General features: G+C 37.8%; 1 protein-coding gene across 1 annotated transcript; it reads left to right on the top strand.

Annotated features, from left to right (window-relative positions):
* The first annotated feature begins 554 nt into the window (after nucleotides 1–554).
* Nucleotides 555–11919, top strand: LOC114241412 (WD repeat-containing protein 13). Its single transcript, XM_028172242.2, has 11 exons — nucleotides 555–768; nucleotides 1063–1118; nucleotides 1570–1689; nucleotides 2085–2183; nucleotides 3098–3251; nucleotides 4675–4841; nucleotides 5918–5978; nucleotides 7150–7232; nucleotides 8190–8353; nucleotides 9546–9745; nucleotides 10990–11919. Exons 1-11 carry the CDS (start codon nucleotides 687–689, stop codon nucleotides 11094–11096), a joined length of 1293 nt encoding a protein of 430 aa, XP_028028043.2. The 5' UTR covers nucleotides 555–686; the 3' UTR covers nucleotides 11097–11919.
* The last annotated feature ends 6276 nt before the right edge of the window (nucleotides 11920–18195 follow it).

Here is an 18195-nt window from a genome sequence, read left to right as displayed (position 1 = left end):
CCGAACTGGCTGTATTGATCGAGCCTTCGCTGTTTTCGAATGCTACATAATACGTTGTATCATCGTTTCCTTTTACTTTTGATACTTGAGACTTTTTGGCGGGAACGCGAGGAGTGAAGTTGTGTGATTTGTTTTATTTTGTCTATTTAGTGTTTCTTCAGGTTTCATTATGTATTAGCGGTAGTTTATTAACTGTATAATATCTGTGAAAGTGCACAAATGTGGGAAAATGAAACAAAGCCGCTGGACGTAACTTCTCGGGATCCTCCAAAAAATCCACTGAAAAATCTCAGTAAATGACCACCATTTTACTGAGATTATATTTCATCCCATATCATCTCATTTCATTTAATTTCATCCCAGTTGATTAATGTCTCAAATTAATCATCTTCATTTCATTTCACTCCATTTTATCATTTTTCATAAAAATAAGAATATAAATTAAAATAAGACTTGACTTAAAGGTCTTAATTACCAGGTCATAAAATCCCTTAAAAAAATTGATAATTGACAGTTTACTCGAAAAATTGAAATATCAAATGTCAAATTGCTGTCAAAAATTGTACGGTAGTGAAATGTAAATTATTGCAATGTTTTGTTTATTTTTAAGCTTGACATAGTATGTACGTTTTACTAAAAAAACATAAAAAGAAATAGTGATAAAGTGGTAAAACATTCTATGAGATATGGCGGCTGCATTTCAGCAGCAGATCTTCGCTTTAGATGCCCGATTTAATGCTTACAGAGCACCAAACAATCCTAACTTTAGTACGTTAAAATTAACATCTACACACGACTTTTGCACTATTTACCTACATAAAGTTGTTTAGTTTTGCGTTCGTTTGTTTTCTCGATTTTGGAAAAAGAAAGATAATTCTGATAGATTTCATTACAAAGGATTAAAGTTCTTTTTTTTCTGTTTTCTTTTCTAAATAAAAGGTAATAGCTAATAGCTTTAATTATCATCCTTGATATTAGCTATCACATTATATACAAGCAACAGGGAAAATGAAAACTCAAAATGAAAATATGTAAATGTTTCATTGTGATATTTATTAACAGAAATCCTGTACATACGCAGACGAAGTCAACTTCTTAGAGAAAATGCCAAGTTTAAGGTAGATCCTGATTTTAAACCCTATACTAGAAAATCAAAAACTGCTCAATAATATTTAAAAAGAGCCATATATTCATACAAGATTATCATTATGAAAAGACAAATCTCAAACAACCTGTTTACTGGTGGTCTTGTGAGTCCACAGGCACCACTACCCTGCCTATTTCTGCTGTGAAGCAGTAATGCGTTTGGGTTTGAAGGGTGGGGCAGCCATTGTGCTGTAAAACTGAGACCTTAGTACTCTCGTCTCAGATAGGTGACGGCATTTACATTTTAGTTGTATATGGGCTCCAGAAATCACTGGGCCATGAGCTCTACCACCCATTTAAGCAATCAAAAAAGGTCTAGAGTATTTAATAATCATATAATTCAATAACAAAAAGTCTCAAAATTTAAATAATTACCAATAATTCCCTAGCACCATGATAAACTAACTAAGATACATGATCTAGGATATTGACACAATTAAGAAATACTTGAATGTGCGGAGTCAGTTACTGCAGCGTCGTTACGGAGTCCAAGACAACATCTCAATCAGCTCTTCATCTTCTAGACAAAGATCCAGCAGTAAAGTAAGTTCCATGTCGGCTAAGCAATATTTTTCCAGCTTTTTTTATTTCATAAGCAAATTTTTTTTAAAGACAATACTTACAACAAATACGGAAATAAATTGAGAATGTGTGAAAATGTCATGACCTTAAAATGTCTTAAATTATGGTTAATCTGAACACCAAAAACCGATGTCATTTTAATTCACATTGTTATGTTTTATTTAGTGAATTACGGTTGTGTAACATGTCAGTTCACTGTGTATTGTTTATATATAAACCACACTTAGTAGTCCTTTTTATGGAAAGGAGGACAAACATCCTCATTAATACACTACACATATCAAATTAATTGTGATGACTAGACATGCTGTAGTTAATTCTCTACTTTTGATGTGAATTATTTATTTATTCAACAGGTCAACATATCTGTTGAAGAGTCTCCTACAAAAAGGAAGAATGACATGACAATATCAGAGAACTATGCCTTTACAGGAGTACATCACATATTTGACCAGGTTTTTATCGTTTTTAAATTGCAAGTAGATTGGTCCAACCAAGATTACTGAGTCATTTTTTTATATTTAAAAATTTAGTTAAACTGAACAGCAAGAATATTTAAATAGCCATACAGAAATAACTAAACTGGTAAGTAAGGCTTAGTAACTCTGCTGGTGAGGGTGGCTTGAAAAAAGAAATAATAGAATTGATGATATTCAATTTCATTAAATGTGAATTTGACACATCCACAATTGGGATGACGTTCCCACTTAATAATCTTTATTGCCGTTTAAAAATATTATATTAATTCCCAATTTGATGAAGGAATGTTTCAATGACTGTAAAAGGTAAATCCCCGATTGAACTTCCCCCATTACTAAATAGACAGATACACAGAATTGGGACTCGTTTAATTGCATGAAAACATTGTAGGTATGAATATTGCTGTTTTTTATTTTAAATTATAGTTATGAAGACCAGTCCAAGAAGTCCAAGTTTAGTCTTTCTAATCCTGCTCTGTGCACTCTCTTGACTACTGTTGTTTATCATGACCTTTCTTATCATGCTATTTCGGTTGATAAGTCGAGACCCACCTGGCGATAGGTGGTTCATTAATTATTAGAGATTAAATACTCAATTCTGCTGTATAATAGCTCCTTACCCTTGGATCAGAACGCATGCATTATTTTTTATATTTTTTATTGCCCGTGTAGGCAGACGAGCATTCGGTCCACCTGATAGGGGCAGAACCAAGCCCCTGTCGACCGTTAAGGTTATAGGGAGATTGGTGGCATCCACATCTATCGGCTCAGATTGACTTATTGCAACCTACCTTCCTCAGACAGTCGCTTAACACATCCTCGATTTGAACGTACAAAATCGACGTCCCAATAAAGAGGGTTAATTGTACAAGCCGCTTGATAACTTTCAGCACACAGAACAAGTGAGTGTCGTGAAGTTCGCGAACAACGACCGCTCGAAGCTGTGTTGCGCTTCAGACGACGGGACCGTGTCCATATGTGACGTCACAGCGACGCCGCCGCGCGTCAGCGTCATCCTCGATGGACACACCAAAGCCGTCACTGGTAACGAAGGAACCATGGGATAATTGAGGCAGTCAGCGCAAAAGTGGCCTAACCTTATTATAGTTAGTGTGGAGATAATGAGGTTAGAATTTACTTTTACACTGCTTCGTAGGCAAAAACAATACCCAAAAAACTTATATTTACAAAAGCCATCTGTTCATAATAGGTGAGACTAGGGATAGGCCGGTTTTGCATCAAAATTTATTATGTTTTAAATAAATTGCAATATATATGCACGAATCCGAAAAATTGTGGGTTAGGCCACTTTTGCACTGACGGTCTCAATTGTTAAGCGTATTATAGACATGTGATCTGATAGAGAGAAGATGCATGTGACTAGGAGATGTATGGAAATGGTAGGGCAAGGTAGAGGGGAAGAGGTCGACCGAAGAAGACATGGATGGAGTGTGTGAATGACGACATGAGAGAAAGAGGTGTGAGTATTGAGATGACGGCTGATAGAAGAGAATGGAAGAGAAAAATCAGCTGTGCCGACCCCCCATCTAGTAGGATAAGGTGGAGAGAAAGAAGATGGGATACTCGTATCGAGCGATGCGATAGTGCCGGTTTAAAAAAATCCCACAGGCATATACCAATTTTCGACTTAACACATTTTGACGAATGACTTCCAAGGTCAAGGAATAAACGTCGTGTAATCAAAATTAAATCCACAAAAATTGTAATATGCTTAATTACTAAACAACATAGACTTCAAGTTTCGAGGAGGGCGGCGGCATGCCGGTCGTGGTGTGAGCTGGTTCGCAATAAATAAGTATGAAGGTGTGGTTAGACGGGCACCTGGCGTTGAGTGGTTCCCAGAGCTCATGTACACTTTGAAACATTAATTGAAACGTTTTAAACAGCACGACTCTCTTGATTTTATCTTTTAATGAGTTTTCTAAATTTCATTGGAAAAATTGTTGCAAGCACCACGGTCGCGGATAGACTGAAGCTCGCGGGTGGGATGTTGAGAGACAATTCTTAGCCGATCGCGATTCCGATCTGGTAGTAGATTCATTCGCGAAGCATCTGCTCTTGAGTTGTTAGGTTTCCTTTGGAGGCGCTCGGGTAGCTGTTAGCAAACCCCACCCCTCTTGGCTGAGCCCTTGCTCGCCCACCTGTCCTGTTGAAACCGGAAAGGTCTCCGGGCCACCAGTAATCCTTCAATAATAAAAACGCTTTCAACTTACTTGCAAAACCGTAGTAAAATGATTGAAGTTTTTTTGTTTTTTTTGTTGCTTTGATGGGTGGACGAGCTCACAGCCCACCTGGTGTTAAGTGGTTACTGGAGCGCATAGACATTCACAACGTAAATGCGCCACCCACGTTGAGATATAAGTTCTAAGGTCTCAAGTGCCTGTACTATTCGGAATAATATGTCAAACTGTGAGGAGATACACGCGTTGTGGCGGCGTGTGAACAGGGTGTGACTGGTCGGCGTCCAACGAGCTGCTGGTGACGTGCGGGCTGGACGGCGCGCTGTGTCTGTGGGACGCGGGGCGGCGCCGCAAGCTGCGCGAGGTGCTCGACCAGCTGGCCGCGCCTCTACTCTGCTGCGTCTTCCAGCCCGCCAACAACAACATGGTCATCGTATCCTTGTAACGTCCGAGATGCCGCGCCAGTCGTGTGCAAGGTGGCCCCATTCCCGGTCCTGCGGACAGAATGGAAAGCAGTCGACGTCGCCCCAAACACGTCATTTCGGATCCTCCCACTAACGGTGCTTTTAGGTACTTCAAGCACCGGTCACCGTTCTCGTCGAACCCGTCGCTTGCGACTAAGGGCTCGACGAGTAAATTAAGCCACAGACACAGCCCACTGAGTTTCTCGCCGCATCTTCTCAGTGGGTCGCGTTTCCGATCCGATGGTAGATTCTGCGAAGCACAGCTCTTGCTAGGGTTTGTGGTAGCAACGTTGTCAGGTCTGAGCCCCGTGAGCTCACCTACTAGTTAAGGTTAGGCTGAAATAGCCTCTCAAGGCTCTCAGCTTAGGTAAGAAAAAAGGAAGAAAAAAGCAAGGTGGCCCTGCTGCGGTATCCCCCCTGCGGCGACCTTTGATATAGTGATGTGATTATGCTATCGTCGTCGTGGCCTAAAGGATAAGACGTCCGGTGCATTCGTATGAAGCGATGCATCGGTGTTTAAATCCTGCAGGCGAGTACCAATTTTTCTAATGAAATACGTACTTAATAAATGTTCACGATTGACTTCCACGATGAAGGAATAACATCGTGTAGTAAAAATCATACACGCCAAATTATAATTTGCGTAATTACTGATGGTAGGACGTCTTGTGAGTCCGCGCGGGTAGGTACCACCACCCTGCCTATTTCTGCCGTGAAGCAGTAATGCGTTTCGGTTTGAAGGGTGGGGCAGCCTTTGTAATTATACTGAGACCTTAGAACCTATATCTCAAGGTGAGTGGCGTATTTACGTTGTAGATGTCCATGGGTTCTAGTAACCACTTAACACCAGGTGGGCTGTGAGCTCGTCCACCCATATAAGCAATAAAAAAAAGTCATGATAAGTACTAAACTCCTAAACATATTATGTTCTTAACACGTGCTTACATAACCTCAAAAAGTATTTTGTGTAATTTAAGCATAATCTTATATCTGGTATGTGAAATCTGCGTTGACCGAATAAGTTTCCTTGACTATCCACGTTCAGGCGGGCAACGCTAAGGGCATGGTCGAAGTATTGAACATTTCTACTGGAATTTATCCGAGGGGTGAGTTTTCAGAACGTGCTATTAAAATATTATTACGCTCTGGGCAGCGGGATAAATAATATCTTTCATTAAAGTATAAATTCAAACTCTAATTATTTATGACAACACAATTCGCAATTGACTTCTTCCGCTTTGCTTAGAGTGTTCCCAACGCTGTTTCGCTTCGAGTAGAACTGTGTGCTTAGTGCGAGTTTTTTAACGTTCTCGATAGCGTAAAAGTTAGCTCATGTATGGAACGGGATCGTTTGCCTACGTTTGCCGCTAGGGGCGCTGTACCAACTGCATGCAAAATTGGGTTAACTTTTACGCTATCGAGAACGTTAAGAAACTCGCACCAAGCACACTGATTACTAAATGCTTTCTTAATAGTTTGCGCTTCCACGTGGACTCCCTTACAGGGTCCCAGAGTAACTGTTTCAGACGATAGCCCAATTTCGAGATATCAATGCTGTCTGCCGCTGTAGTCGGTTCACTAGGTTACATCATGTAGGTTACTAGCATAGTTATTGGTCCTGCTTTGGTCTCTTCTCTGCATCGCTTTTGCAGTCAAAACGACATGCCTACAATTTTCGAGAACATTTCCGATAGTACTAGACGTTTCGATATACGTTTTCGTTACGTTTGAAAATAGATGGCGTTACACGCCTTCTTTTTTATCTATTACTGGCTGACCCGGCAGACTTCGTATTGCCCCAATCGATAAATAAAAGACATCAAGGGGACATATCAAAGAAAAAAAAAATTGTTTGTTTTTATATAATTCCGAGCTTTTTTATATTTTTTCACCTTTTAAACCTTCTCTGGACTACCACGAATAATTCAAGACCAAAATTAGCCAAATCGGTCCAGCCGTTCTCGAGTTTTAGCGAGACTAACGAACAGCAATTCATTTTTATATATATAGATGGTGGCATCGAGTGCGGCCGCGTGAGCGAACACTACACTTGCATAGTATAGATTAGCATAACATAGCATAGGAGGTGATAGTCCCTCATGGGGATTTTTAGGCCGCATAACGCAGTAAACGCGTTAACCCTTGAAAAAATTAAAAATCATTTAGCAACGAAATTTAATTCGAACATGGAAACTATGGAGCTCCTTCCTGGCGAACTTTTATCATCACCCAATAAATTTGTATAATTTGTTTTTTTGTTGTTTTTGCCTGTTCCAGGTGGGAGTAGTATCGTAGGGGGTAGAGTGACCGCCATAGCTTGTGAATCCAGTGGCAGGATGTTCTGGGCGGCGAATGATAAGGTAATAATACATTTGAGCAAATAATACATTTGAGCTCGTAATGTCAGATATATTTTTTATTTCATATTAGAAGTTTTACGGAAGCCTATAATAAAATATCAAGTTGACGTTTATTATTCATACTACCACAGCCTCAGTCGGTTGAAATGCGCTTTGATTTTGGTAAAAAATTATTGTTTTTTTTTTTAATATTAAAAAATCCGAAACTTTCTGAGAAAACCAACAATTGATAGTAAATCTAATACAAACTTAACAAAACAAATCTTATTAAATATCTTCTGTCCCTTAATGTTAATAACGGCAGTGACGTCATTATAGAAGACCTCATAAATTGTATAAGCTCTGTTTGTAGTGCATTATTTTTTTTTATTGCTTAGATGGGTGGACGAGCTTACAGCCCACCTGGTGTTAAGTGGTTACTGTAACCCATAGACATCTACGACGTAAATGCGCCACCCACATTGAGATATAAGTTCTAAGGTCTCAAGTATAGTTACAACGGCTGTCCCACCCTTCAAACTGAAACGCATTACTGCTTTACGGCAGAAATAGGCAGGGTGGTGGTACCTACCCGCGCGGACTCACAAGAGGTCTTACCACCAGTAATTACGCAACTTATAATTTTGCGGTTTTGTTTTTATTACACGATGTTATTCTTTCACCGTGACAGTCAATCGTGAACATTTGTTAAGTACGTATTTCAATAGATTTTTTTTATTGCCTTTGTAGGCAGACGAGCATACGGCCCACCTGATGGTAAGTGGTCACCGTCGCTCACGGACGTCAGCAATGCCAGGGGCAGAGCCAAGCCGCTGCCTACCATAAAGTACTCTCCGCAAGTCTCGTTTGATGAATCATCATCGCTCAACACGAATGTACCGGACGTCTTATCCTTTAGGGCACGACGACATTAGTGCTATGTGTATCTATCGAGGCTTCGGGTTGTGTGTCGGTCAGGGCGTGATCGTGAGCTACCGGCTGGAGGGCGCGGGCGGGTCCGTGAGCAAGTTGCGGCGCTGCAGCGTGGGGGGCGCCGTGTCGTGCCTCAGCTGGAGCCCCTGGCTCGCGCGCCACCCCGCGCTGCTCGTCAGTGCGGCCGACGACTCTCTCTGCTTGTTCAGGTACTCCCGCCCCTTCGAGTTGGGGCTCACGAGACAAAGGAATTTTGGAACGTCTAGGTCTGTTTGGGGGACTCCACTTCTCTCTGTATTTTGTACTGTACTAGCGACCAACCCTCGCTTCGCTTCGGAAACTGTAATTTTATTTTATTATTGACTAGCTGACACGGCAGACTTCTTAGTGCCTCAATCGATAAATAAAATACCTAAACTTTTATATAAAATAAACTTAACACAAACAAAAGGAATCCGTCCGACGGGGGATACATCAAAGTAAAAACAAAATTGTTATTTTTATTTAATTCCGAGCATTTTCATACTTACATATCTTTTAAACCTTCTCTGGACATCCACAAATAACTCAAGACCAAAATTAGCCAAATAGGTCCAGCCGTTCTCGAGTTTTAGCGAGACTAACGAACAGCAATTCATTTTTATATATATAGATTTCTCCACTATTTAATGGATGTTATTATACATATAAACCTTCCTTTTCAATCATTCTATCTATTAAAAAAAAACGAATCAAAACCCGTTGCGTAGTTTTAAAGATTTAAGCATACATAGGGATATAGGGACAGAAAAAGCGACTTTGTTTTATACTATGTAGTGATGTTCCATGAAGAGTGCTCTGAGGAATTGTTTAAGGTGATCCCGTCATCTTTATTTTGACCATCGCACCGCCCGCCATCAGAGTACAGTTCAATTATACTACTTAGAGCCACTGCGTTCATCCGCAGTGCGTTTCCAGAGGTTTTTTTTTCCACGTACCATCGGGCTTTGGAATGAGCTCCCCTCCACGGTGTTTCCCGAGCGCTATGACTTGACCTTTTTCAAATGATGCTTGTGGAGAGTACATGCACTGGTGGTAGGACCTCTTGTGAGTTCGCGCGGGTAGGTACCACCGCCCTGCCTATTTCTACCGTGAAGCAGTAATTTTTTTTGTTGCTTATATGGGTGGGCGAGCTCACAGCCCACCTGGTGTTAAATAATTACTGGAGCCCATAGACATCTATAACGTAAATGCGCCACCCACCTTGAAATATAAGTTCTAAGGTCCCAGTACAGTTACAACGGCTGCCCCGCCCTTCAAACCGAAACGCGTTACTGCTTCACGGCCGAAATAGGCAGGGTGGTGGTACCTACCCGCGCGGACTCACAAGAGGTCCTACCACCAGTGAGTACATACAAATAGAATCGCGGACCGCGAGGGCGCGCTGGTGCTGAAGAAACGCTTCGAGGTGCCTCACCGCGGGCGCGGCGTGCGCTCCACGTTCTGCCCCATCATGTCGTTCCGGCGCGGCGTGTGCGTGGTCTCCGGCAGCGAGGACTGCTGCGTCTACTTCCTCGACATCGAGGGACGCTCCGAGCAGCCGGTCGTCAATAAGCTCCAAGGTAATAAATATATCGAGAGACGATAGCCTGTTAATTCGTGCTAAAGCGACATTTTTACAACTTGTAGAGCCATTTAAAGTTTAAAATTTGGAAAATATATCACAACCTCCTTCAGCTATTTGATTGGAGTAAACTTAATTGAAGTTCAATTAAAAGCATCGAACTGTTGATACTAATACCAAATAAAACGCAGCTTTAATTATTAGTTAGTTAGTTTAAATAGTCTTTCATTCCTCGATATCATTTTCGAATTGAATATTTTATTGTCGGCTGTAACCATAAATATCACATGGTTAAGTAAGGGAAAAAAAACAACATAGATAGAACTAATAGATATCAAATTAGCTTATTTTATGCTTTGTTTGTCAAGTAAGTAACTTGGTAAAATCACTCACCCTCTTTCTGCTGCCCGAAAACATATATATAAAAATAGTGGTACATACATAGGTACCTAATCGAAAACATAAAAATAGTGGTAATTGGAAACCCCAGACAAAAAAACCGGATTTCGACAAATAATTTATCTTCCAAATTCTAAAATCGGATGGCGCGAATATTTACCGACCACTCGCGCGCCACCTGTCGTACGGTGATAGTATTATAGCGGAAACGAAAAGCTTAAATGTTAACAGGAACTTATGCTTTGTATGATTTCACATAGTGCTGTGTCCACTATCCGCACCGACTGCACTTTTTTTTTCTTTCTTTCCCTACCTTAGCTAAAAGCCTTGAGAGGCTATTTCAGCGTAACCTTAACTAGTAGGTGAGCTCACGGGGCTCAAACCTGACAGATCGCAGCCCACACCCAACGCACCGGCATTTATGAGCAAAAAAAACAAAGCGAAATAAAAACCGTTGCGTGCGGTGCGTCCGGCGGCGGCCAATGGACGCCTACCTTTAATTAACGCTTTATACAAACGCGAACGCTGAGAATGTAGACAGATGAAAACATTAGTATTGGATCCCGTCATCGTTCTCGTCGAACCCGTCGCTTGCGACGAAGTGCTCGACGAGTAAATTAACCCACAGACACAGCCCACTTGAGTTTCTCGCCGGATCTTCTCAGTGGGTCGCGCTTCCGATCCGGTGGTAGATTCTGCGAAGCACGGCTCTTGCTAGGGTTCGTGTTAGCAACGATGTCAGGTTTGAGCCCCGTGAGCTCACCTACTATTTAAGGTTACACTGAAATAGCCTCTCAAGGCTATCAGCTTAGGGAAGAAAAAAATAAGGTATTGGATGACCAGGACACGCGGCCCCCGTGCTCGGGGTCAGCTTCAGCTACGACGAGAGCCTCCTGGCGACCAGTGACGTCACAGGCCTCGTCATTATCTGGCGACGGGGCACCGTGTGAAGCGATCTTAACCCAACCTAAATAAAGATTATTAAAATTAAAATTTTAAATTAATAATAGTTAAAAAAAAAATACACTTTTATATAAAAATCCTACTAAATAATAAATTTATTGAAAAAAAAGCGTGGGGCGCATGGTGTCAATAGTTATAAATATTTTATTGACACATAATAGTAGAAGGATTATCGTTTTGATAATATCTTAAAAAGCACCCGAAGTTTTTTGTTTTTTTTTTAACTATTATTAATTTATCATTTTTTAGTTTAAGTACCATTATGTATTATCATAAATTATTCATTAATGTACATTCACGCAAATACAACAGTTTCCAATTTGCTAAGTGAAAAAAAAGGCCCTCAAATGAATTTGTTGTTTTGACTGCCGAAAGTAAATAACAGGTCTAACTAACTGATTTGAAATATTGAATTGTCATCGATCCTTATGATTTATGCCAAATTTCGAGTTAATCCGACATTTTGAAGGGGTTCATAATCATGGTCAAATATTACGTTACATACTAACTAACATACGTATGAAGCTAATAATATCGTATAATTAAATATTAACGAATGAACTCACAACGAATATATATAACCAAGAAACGGTAATTTATCCTTACGTAAATTACCCTATCTTGTTTGTGAGTTCATACGTTACTGGAACCGACAGGCATCACAACATGCACCCGCTACCCGCCTTAAGACATGAGGTCGTAGTCTCAATTGTACTACAGGACAGCTGTTCGACTTTTGACCTGCACCGAACTTTGAATTTTTTTGTTAAATATTATACTCTGTGATAAAATAAACCTTATGACTTAATATATGATTGTTTTTATTAAAATAACACTAAGCATCGTGCATTATAAGTTCTACAATCAGGTTTCGATGTATTGGGAAAGCCAGTTACTAACCAGACTGGTTTTCAAAAAATTAAAACCCGACTCTGTGCATAATAAAATTAACTTTTGATATTTGTACAGTAGAAATTATTTAAATCAGCTAGTTTGGGTTTTTGAATGTTTAATTTTAGTGAGAAATTAATGGGAATAACTTGAACCGTGCGAGACGAATGGACATGCAACTAATTAAACCGGTGACATAATATGCGTCTTGTACTATTGTCAGATGTACCTATTTATCTTATAATTATTTTACTAGAGGTCCCGCAGTAGTCGAAATTCGACTATAATTAATTGGAATTTTAAGTTTGTACACTATTGTAATTGTATTTTATACTTCTATAATCACAAATTTCGCCAAGACTACACAATAAAAAAATATTAATAAAGACTACTAGGCTGCACTAAAAGTATCGGGAATTGGACATTTCCACTGTTCCTGTCATATTAAAATCTTTTTAATTGAAAACTCCTTGGTTTTAAAAATCGAATACCATTTATTTATTTAAAAAAAGATTCTCGGTCTTGTCACGAGGTTTTGTCAAACTTGTTTAGTCGTTGAGAAAATGGAATTGACTCGAGAAAATTCAAAAGCGATGATTTATTATGACTTTCGAAGTGGTTTAACACAAAAACAGTGTGTTGACCGGATGATTTCTGCATTTGGTGATGAAGCCCCATCTAAAACCACAATTTATCGCTGGTTTTCTGAGTTTCAACGTGGACGTGTCAAGCTCAGTGATGATCCCCGTCAAGGTCGTCCAAAAACTGCAGTCACCCAAGAAAACGTTGATGCTGTGCGTAAGCTGATTGAGGAAGATCGACATGTGACATACCGCGAAATTCAGGCAACTTTAGACATTGGCATGAGTCCAATACAAATAATCTTGCATGAACAATTAGGTGTAAAAAAGTTGTTTTCCCGATGGATATCGCATTCGCTCTGTGAAGGGCAAAAAGGGGCTCGCGTTACTTGGTGCGTCAGAACTCTCGAAAGATTCCACGCAGGATCATCAAATGCTGTATACAACATTGTATCAGGTGACGAATCCTGGATATACGCGTACGAACCCAGAAACAAAAAACCAGTCACGAGTTTGGGTGTTCGAAAATAAGTTAAAGCCAACAAAAATTGTTCGTTCACGGAGTGTTGCAAAAAAAAAATGGTGGCCACATTTGTCTCCAAAACCGGCCATATTACGAATATTCCTCTTGAGGGACAAAGAACGGTTAATGCAGAATGGTATGCTAGCATTTGTTTGCCACAGGTCGTTTCTGAACTCCGTAAAGAGAACTGCAACCGCCGCATCATCCTCCATCACGACAATTCGAGTTCTCACACCGCGCACAGAACAAAAGAGTTTTTAGAGCAAGAAAACATAGAATTATTAGACCATCCGCCGTACAGCCCCGACCTAAGCCCTAATGATTTCTATACTTTCCCTAAAATAAAGAATAAATTGCGTAGACAGAGATTTTCATCACCTGAAGAAGCTGTGGACGCCTACAAAACGGCCATTTTGGAGACCCCAACTTCCGAATGGAATGGTTGCTTCAATGATTGGTTCCATCGTATGGAAAAATGTGTCAAATTTCGCGGAGAATACTTCATCATCATCAGCCTGTGTCTCTCCACTGCTGGATGTAGGCCTCTCCCATAGTCCGCCACAATGAACGATCCTCCGCCTTCCGCATCCAATCTCTCCCAGCATATCGCCGCAAGTCATCGGTCCAACGGGCAGGGGGACGCCCAACGCTGCGTTTACCGGTACGCGGTCTCCAGTCCAGAACACGTCTGCTCCATCGGCCATCGATTCTGCGACACGTATAATACTTCGATAAGCAATAAATACATTTTTAAATAGTAATGTTGTGTCACTTCGTTAATTCCCGAAATTTTCAGTGCCGCCCTCGTAACAGTATTTAATCTATTCTCAATTTGACCACAGACGTAAAGAACAAAAGTTTGACAATAAATGGTATGCATGCGTGTGTGCGTCAAATACATGGTATGTAGTGTGTGTTATGTTTTCTTTATTGATTTAATGTATCTTTTATGCATTATTTTAAAAAAATATTTGCATTGTGCACTTCTTCTCTATATTCTCTATTAGTCTAGTCGACAAGTTAAAAATGGTGTTAATTCGACATACTACTGCTAAAATTATGTGGTTTAGCTCATTCGATTCGGAATAATGTCTAGACCATTGTGCTAAAAAATTGAATTAGCACATAAAAAATTCCAAAAGTTATTAACAATTAAACACCTTCAAAAAATAGCGTTTCGTTTATTGCTTATTGTCCGTAAACTATAAATATTTTCGAAATTTGAAAAAAATATCCTTAAAGAGGAGGAAATTTAGTAAAAAAAAGTTCCAACTCCCGGAACTGTAGCTCCATTATTTATAATTTTAATTTAACGCTGAAAATAGCCTGCCGCGCGCCATTGTTAGGTTGCGCGCACGGCCTCGAAAGCGGGTACGTCACTTAAAAAAATTTTTTTCAAGTACTTAAAGTTAATTGAAAAATCTAAAAAAATTATTGCATAATCTAAACACTTTAAAAAATTTATTCCCGTTGGAATTTTTTATAAAAACATATTTTTCAATATTCTAGACGATTGTTAATTAAGAAAAATTTTTCCAATTTCCATCATCCTTCTAAACTAAAAAAAATGTTTAAATAATTACCTTAAAATTATTTCGCTTCGTGGACCTCTTCTTATAAATATATTAAACAAGATTGCGTCGTCTAAGTTATGAAATTGTTAATATTTTGTTAATAATATTTTTTTTAAGTTAACAAAAAAGAAAAAGCACAATTAAGTTGTAAAGATTTTTTTTTTCTTTATTTATTATTATATTTTCGTTTTTATGTCAATAAAAGACATCTTTTAATTGAAAAAAATATTTTTTTTCTAAAAATCATAATTGAGTTCTCTATAAAATTGTAAAAAAAAATTTTTCAAAAATATTAATAGTCCATTTGTTAACAAAATGTTTATAAGCAAATGGATAAAAAAATTATTTTTTTCAATTAAAAGATGTCTTTTATTGACATAAAAACGAAAATATAATAATAAATAAAGAAAAAAAAAATCTTTACAACTTAATTGTGCTTTTTCTTTTTTGTTAACTTAAAAAAAATATTATTAACAAAATATTAACAATTTCATAACTTAGACGACGCAATCTTGTTTAATATATTTATAAGAAGAGGTCCACGAAGCGAAATAATTTTAAGGTAATTATTTAAACATTTTTTTTAGTTTAGAAGGATGATGGAAATGGGAAAAATTTTTCTTAATTAACAATCGTCTAGAATATTGAAAAATATGTTTTTATAAAAAATTCCAACGGGAATAAATTTTTTAAAGTGTTTAGATTATGCAATAATTTTTTTAGATTTTTCAATTAACTTTAAGTACTTGAAAAAAATTTTTTTAAGTGACGTACCCGCTTTCGAGGCCGTGCGCGCAACCTAACAATGGCGCGCGGCAGGCTATTTTCAGCGTTAAATTAAAATTATAAATAATGGAGCTACAGTTCCGGGAGTTGGAACTTTTTTTTACTAAATTTCCTCCTCTTTAAGGATATTTTTTTCAAATTTCGAAAATATTTATAGTTTACGGACAATAAGCAATAAACGAAACGCTATTTTTTGAAGGTGTTTAATTGTTAATAACTTTTGGAATTTTTTATGTGCTAATTCAATTTTTTAGCACAATGGTCTAGACATTATTCCGAATCGAATGAGCTAAACCACATAATTTTAGCAGTAGTATGTCGAATTAACACCATTTTTAACTTGTCGACTAGACTATATAAGTGTGGAAAATTTCATACTCCTCCGTCTGCGCAATTATCGTAAAGTGGGATACAAAGTTTTTGCTTCACGTATTAATATATAAATTACCAAACGTACATTTTTAAGTTATTATATATATATTCATATTTATTTTAAATTTTGAAATTAATTCAAGCCTAAAGGAGATAGGCAAACTCCTATTATGGGAACTCAAATTGTTTTGTCATGAAAAGTTATGAATGGAGAAAGAAAAAGACTGGTGCCAATCATTCTCACTAAGATTGTAATTAAGGGAACGCGTTCAGTCGATATCAGCAAGGCTCTTTGTGAAGTTTTATTTTAAACAACTGACACGCTAGACTCATCTACATTGTAAGTATTTACTCGATGGATTTTTCTTGTAAATCCCTAATTGATTTTTTTTAAATTATATTTTTAAGGAATAGTTTGGTGGATGAGCTCACAGCCCACATAATGTTAAGTGGTTACCGGAGCCCATAGACTTCTACAACGTAAATGTCGGCACCCACCTTGAGTTATAAGTTCTAAGGTCTCAAGTATAGTTACAACGGCTGCCCCACCCTTCAAACCGAAACGCATTACTGCTTCACGGCAGAAATACCGTAAAATGGGGTAAATAGGGACAAAATCGAACTTCAGATTGAATTTTAAAATAGTTCCAATTAAATAGTCACTGCTCAACCAAAGAAATAAGTTGAGTCTTGAACGTACCTAGGTGATAAAAACCGTTACATTATTTTAATTATTCAATTTAAAGAAATAATCGGAAAAATAATGGCCATCCCAATTTACCCCGCATTCGGGGTAAATTGACACGGGTAAGGGTTAAATTGGGATATTTGTAAGGGTTGTCAGTTCGCGGTATTGCGATATATAGGTAGGTAGGTAGGTGCCATACAATTATTTATACGGACCGAAATGATGAATACAATCCATAATTTAAGCACAATACACAACATAGTGTAAATTAAGCTGGTTTCTATTCCGAAGCGATGTGACGTGAATGATAATCAACAATACAATGATCAAAAAAAGTATGTGCATGTTATATTTTAGAAAATTATTATTTAATTTCCTTAAAAATCACAACTCTGAAACAAAATCATAAAATAGAATAAAAAATAGAAAACAAAAGGACTGGAAATGCAATAATCAACATTTTCAAAATAATCTTTGAGCAAGAGTAAGATATCAGGTGAATAAGATAAAAAAGCAGTTTTATCTGATTACTGCCTATAATAACAAAAATAAAAGAAATTCTGTATATGCTAAATAACTAAACTCAATTAATTCACTCACTCATAATTGGAACCTAGATATCTCGGATTTTTAATTAATGTTACATTTAAAATCTGAGGCCTGTTTTTATTTGTCTGTGCGGTGTGAATGTTAAAAAAATCATGACAAGTTTTGATTCGTTTGAGTTCTTTTTAATTTTTAATTTTATTTTATGCTATAAAGAACATACGACCGGGCAGATATTACAAGGTAAATGTCGCGAAAAAATGTAATTTTATATATACTTTTCTTTTACCTATAGTACTTACATAAACTAACTGATAAACACATTAACTTTCTTTACATCACGCAATTGAGTGATAGTATAGGCTAAAAATCTATTATAATATATCAGTGACAACCCTAACAAGCCATCCCTATTTTGTCTTTTGGCGTTCCAATTTTGTGTTTTCTCGTCCCTAATTTTTCCAGTCTCGTTCCAAATTACCCCACATACGTCCCAATTTTCCCCAAAAAGAATGGAAAAAATATACATTTTTTATTTTGTCGAACTATTGTATTTAAAATAAGAATATTGCAACTTACCGTTTGTTGTGGTATTTCGAGGTGTATTAAAAACTTATATAAACTGTGATCTTATTGAAAAAACAACGATAATATTACTTTTTTTAAAAGTTCTTTAAGCTGTTTTAAAACGCACTTTTCAACCACTATTTTCAATTTAATTTGACGAATTTTTGGGACCAACTTAACTCATATTTAGTACTTCCATAGTTAACTTGGTTTTTCTTCTATACATTGATAAATATTAACATAAACAAAATTAGGTAGATTCCGTGCTACAGGTACTTTGAGAATCTTCCGCAGGTTTGTCCCAATTTACCCCAGGATCCCAATTTACCCCATGTCATGGTAGGCAGGGCGGTGGTAGTCTGTACGGAAGATAGTTTACGTGATAACGTCAGTCGCAGAACTATTCGAACTGATAGCTCTGACGTCACCCGAGACGAGAGATCAGTGTCACGCACGAGCCAATGCTTGGCCCGATCGTGCCTCTCTATCGCTTGTTCCGCGCTCTCGCTTGCACATCGCAAAACAAAAGTAAATTAAAATATTTGAAAAGTAAAAGAC

Source organism: Bombyx mandarina, chromosome 17 (genome assembly GCF_030267445.1).
Source record: "Bombyx mandarina strain Sakado chromosome 17, ASM3026744v2".
In the NCBI taxonomy this organism is placed as follows: domain Eukaryota; kingdom Metazoa; phylum Arthropoda; class Insecta; order Lepidoptera; family Bombycidae; genus Bombyx; species Bombyx mandarina.
This window is presented reverse-complemented; position numbering and strand designations above follow the sequence as displayed.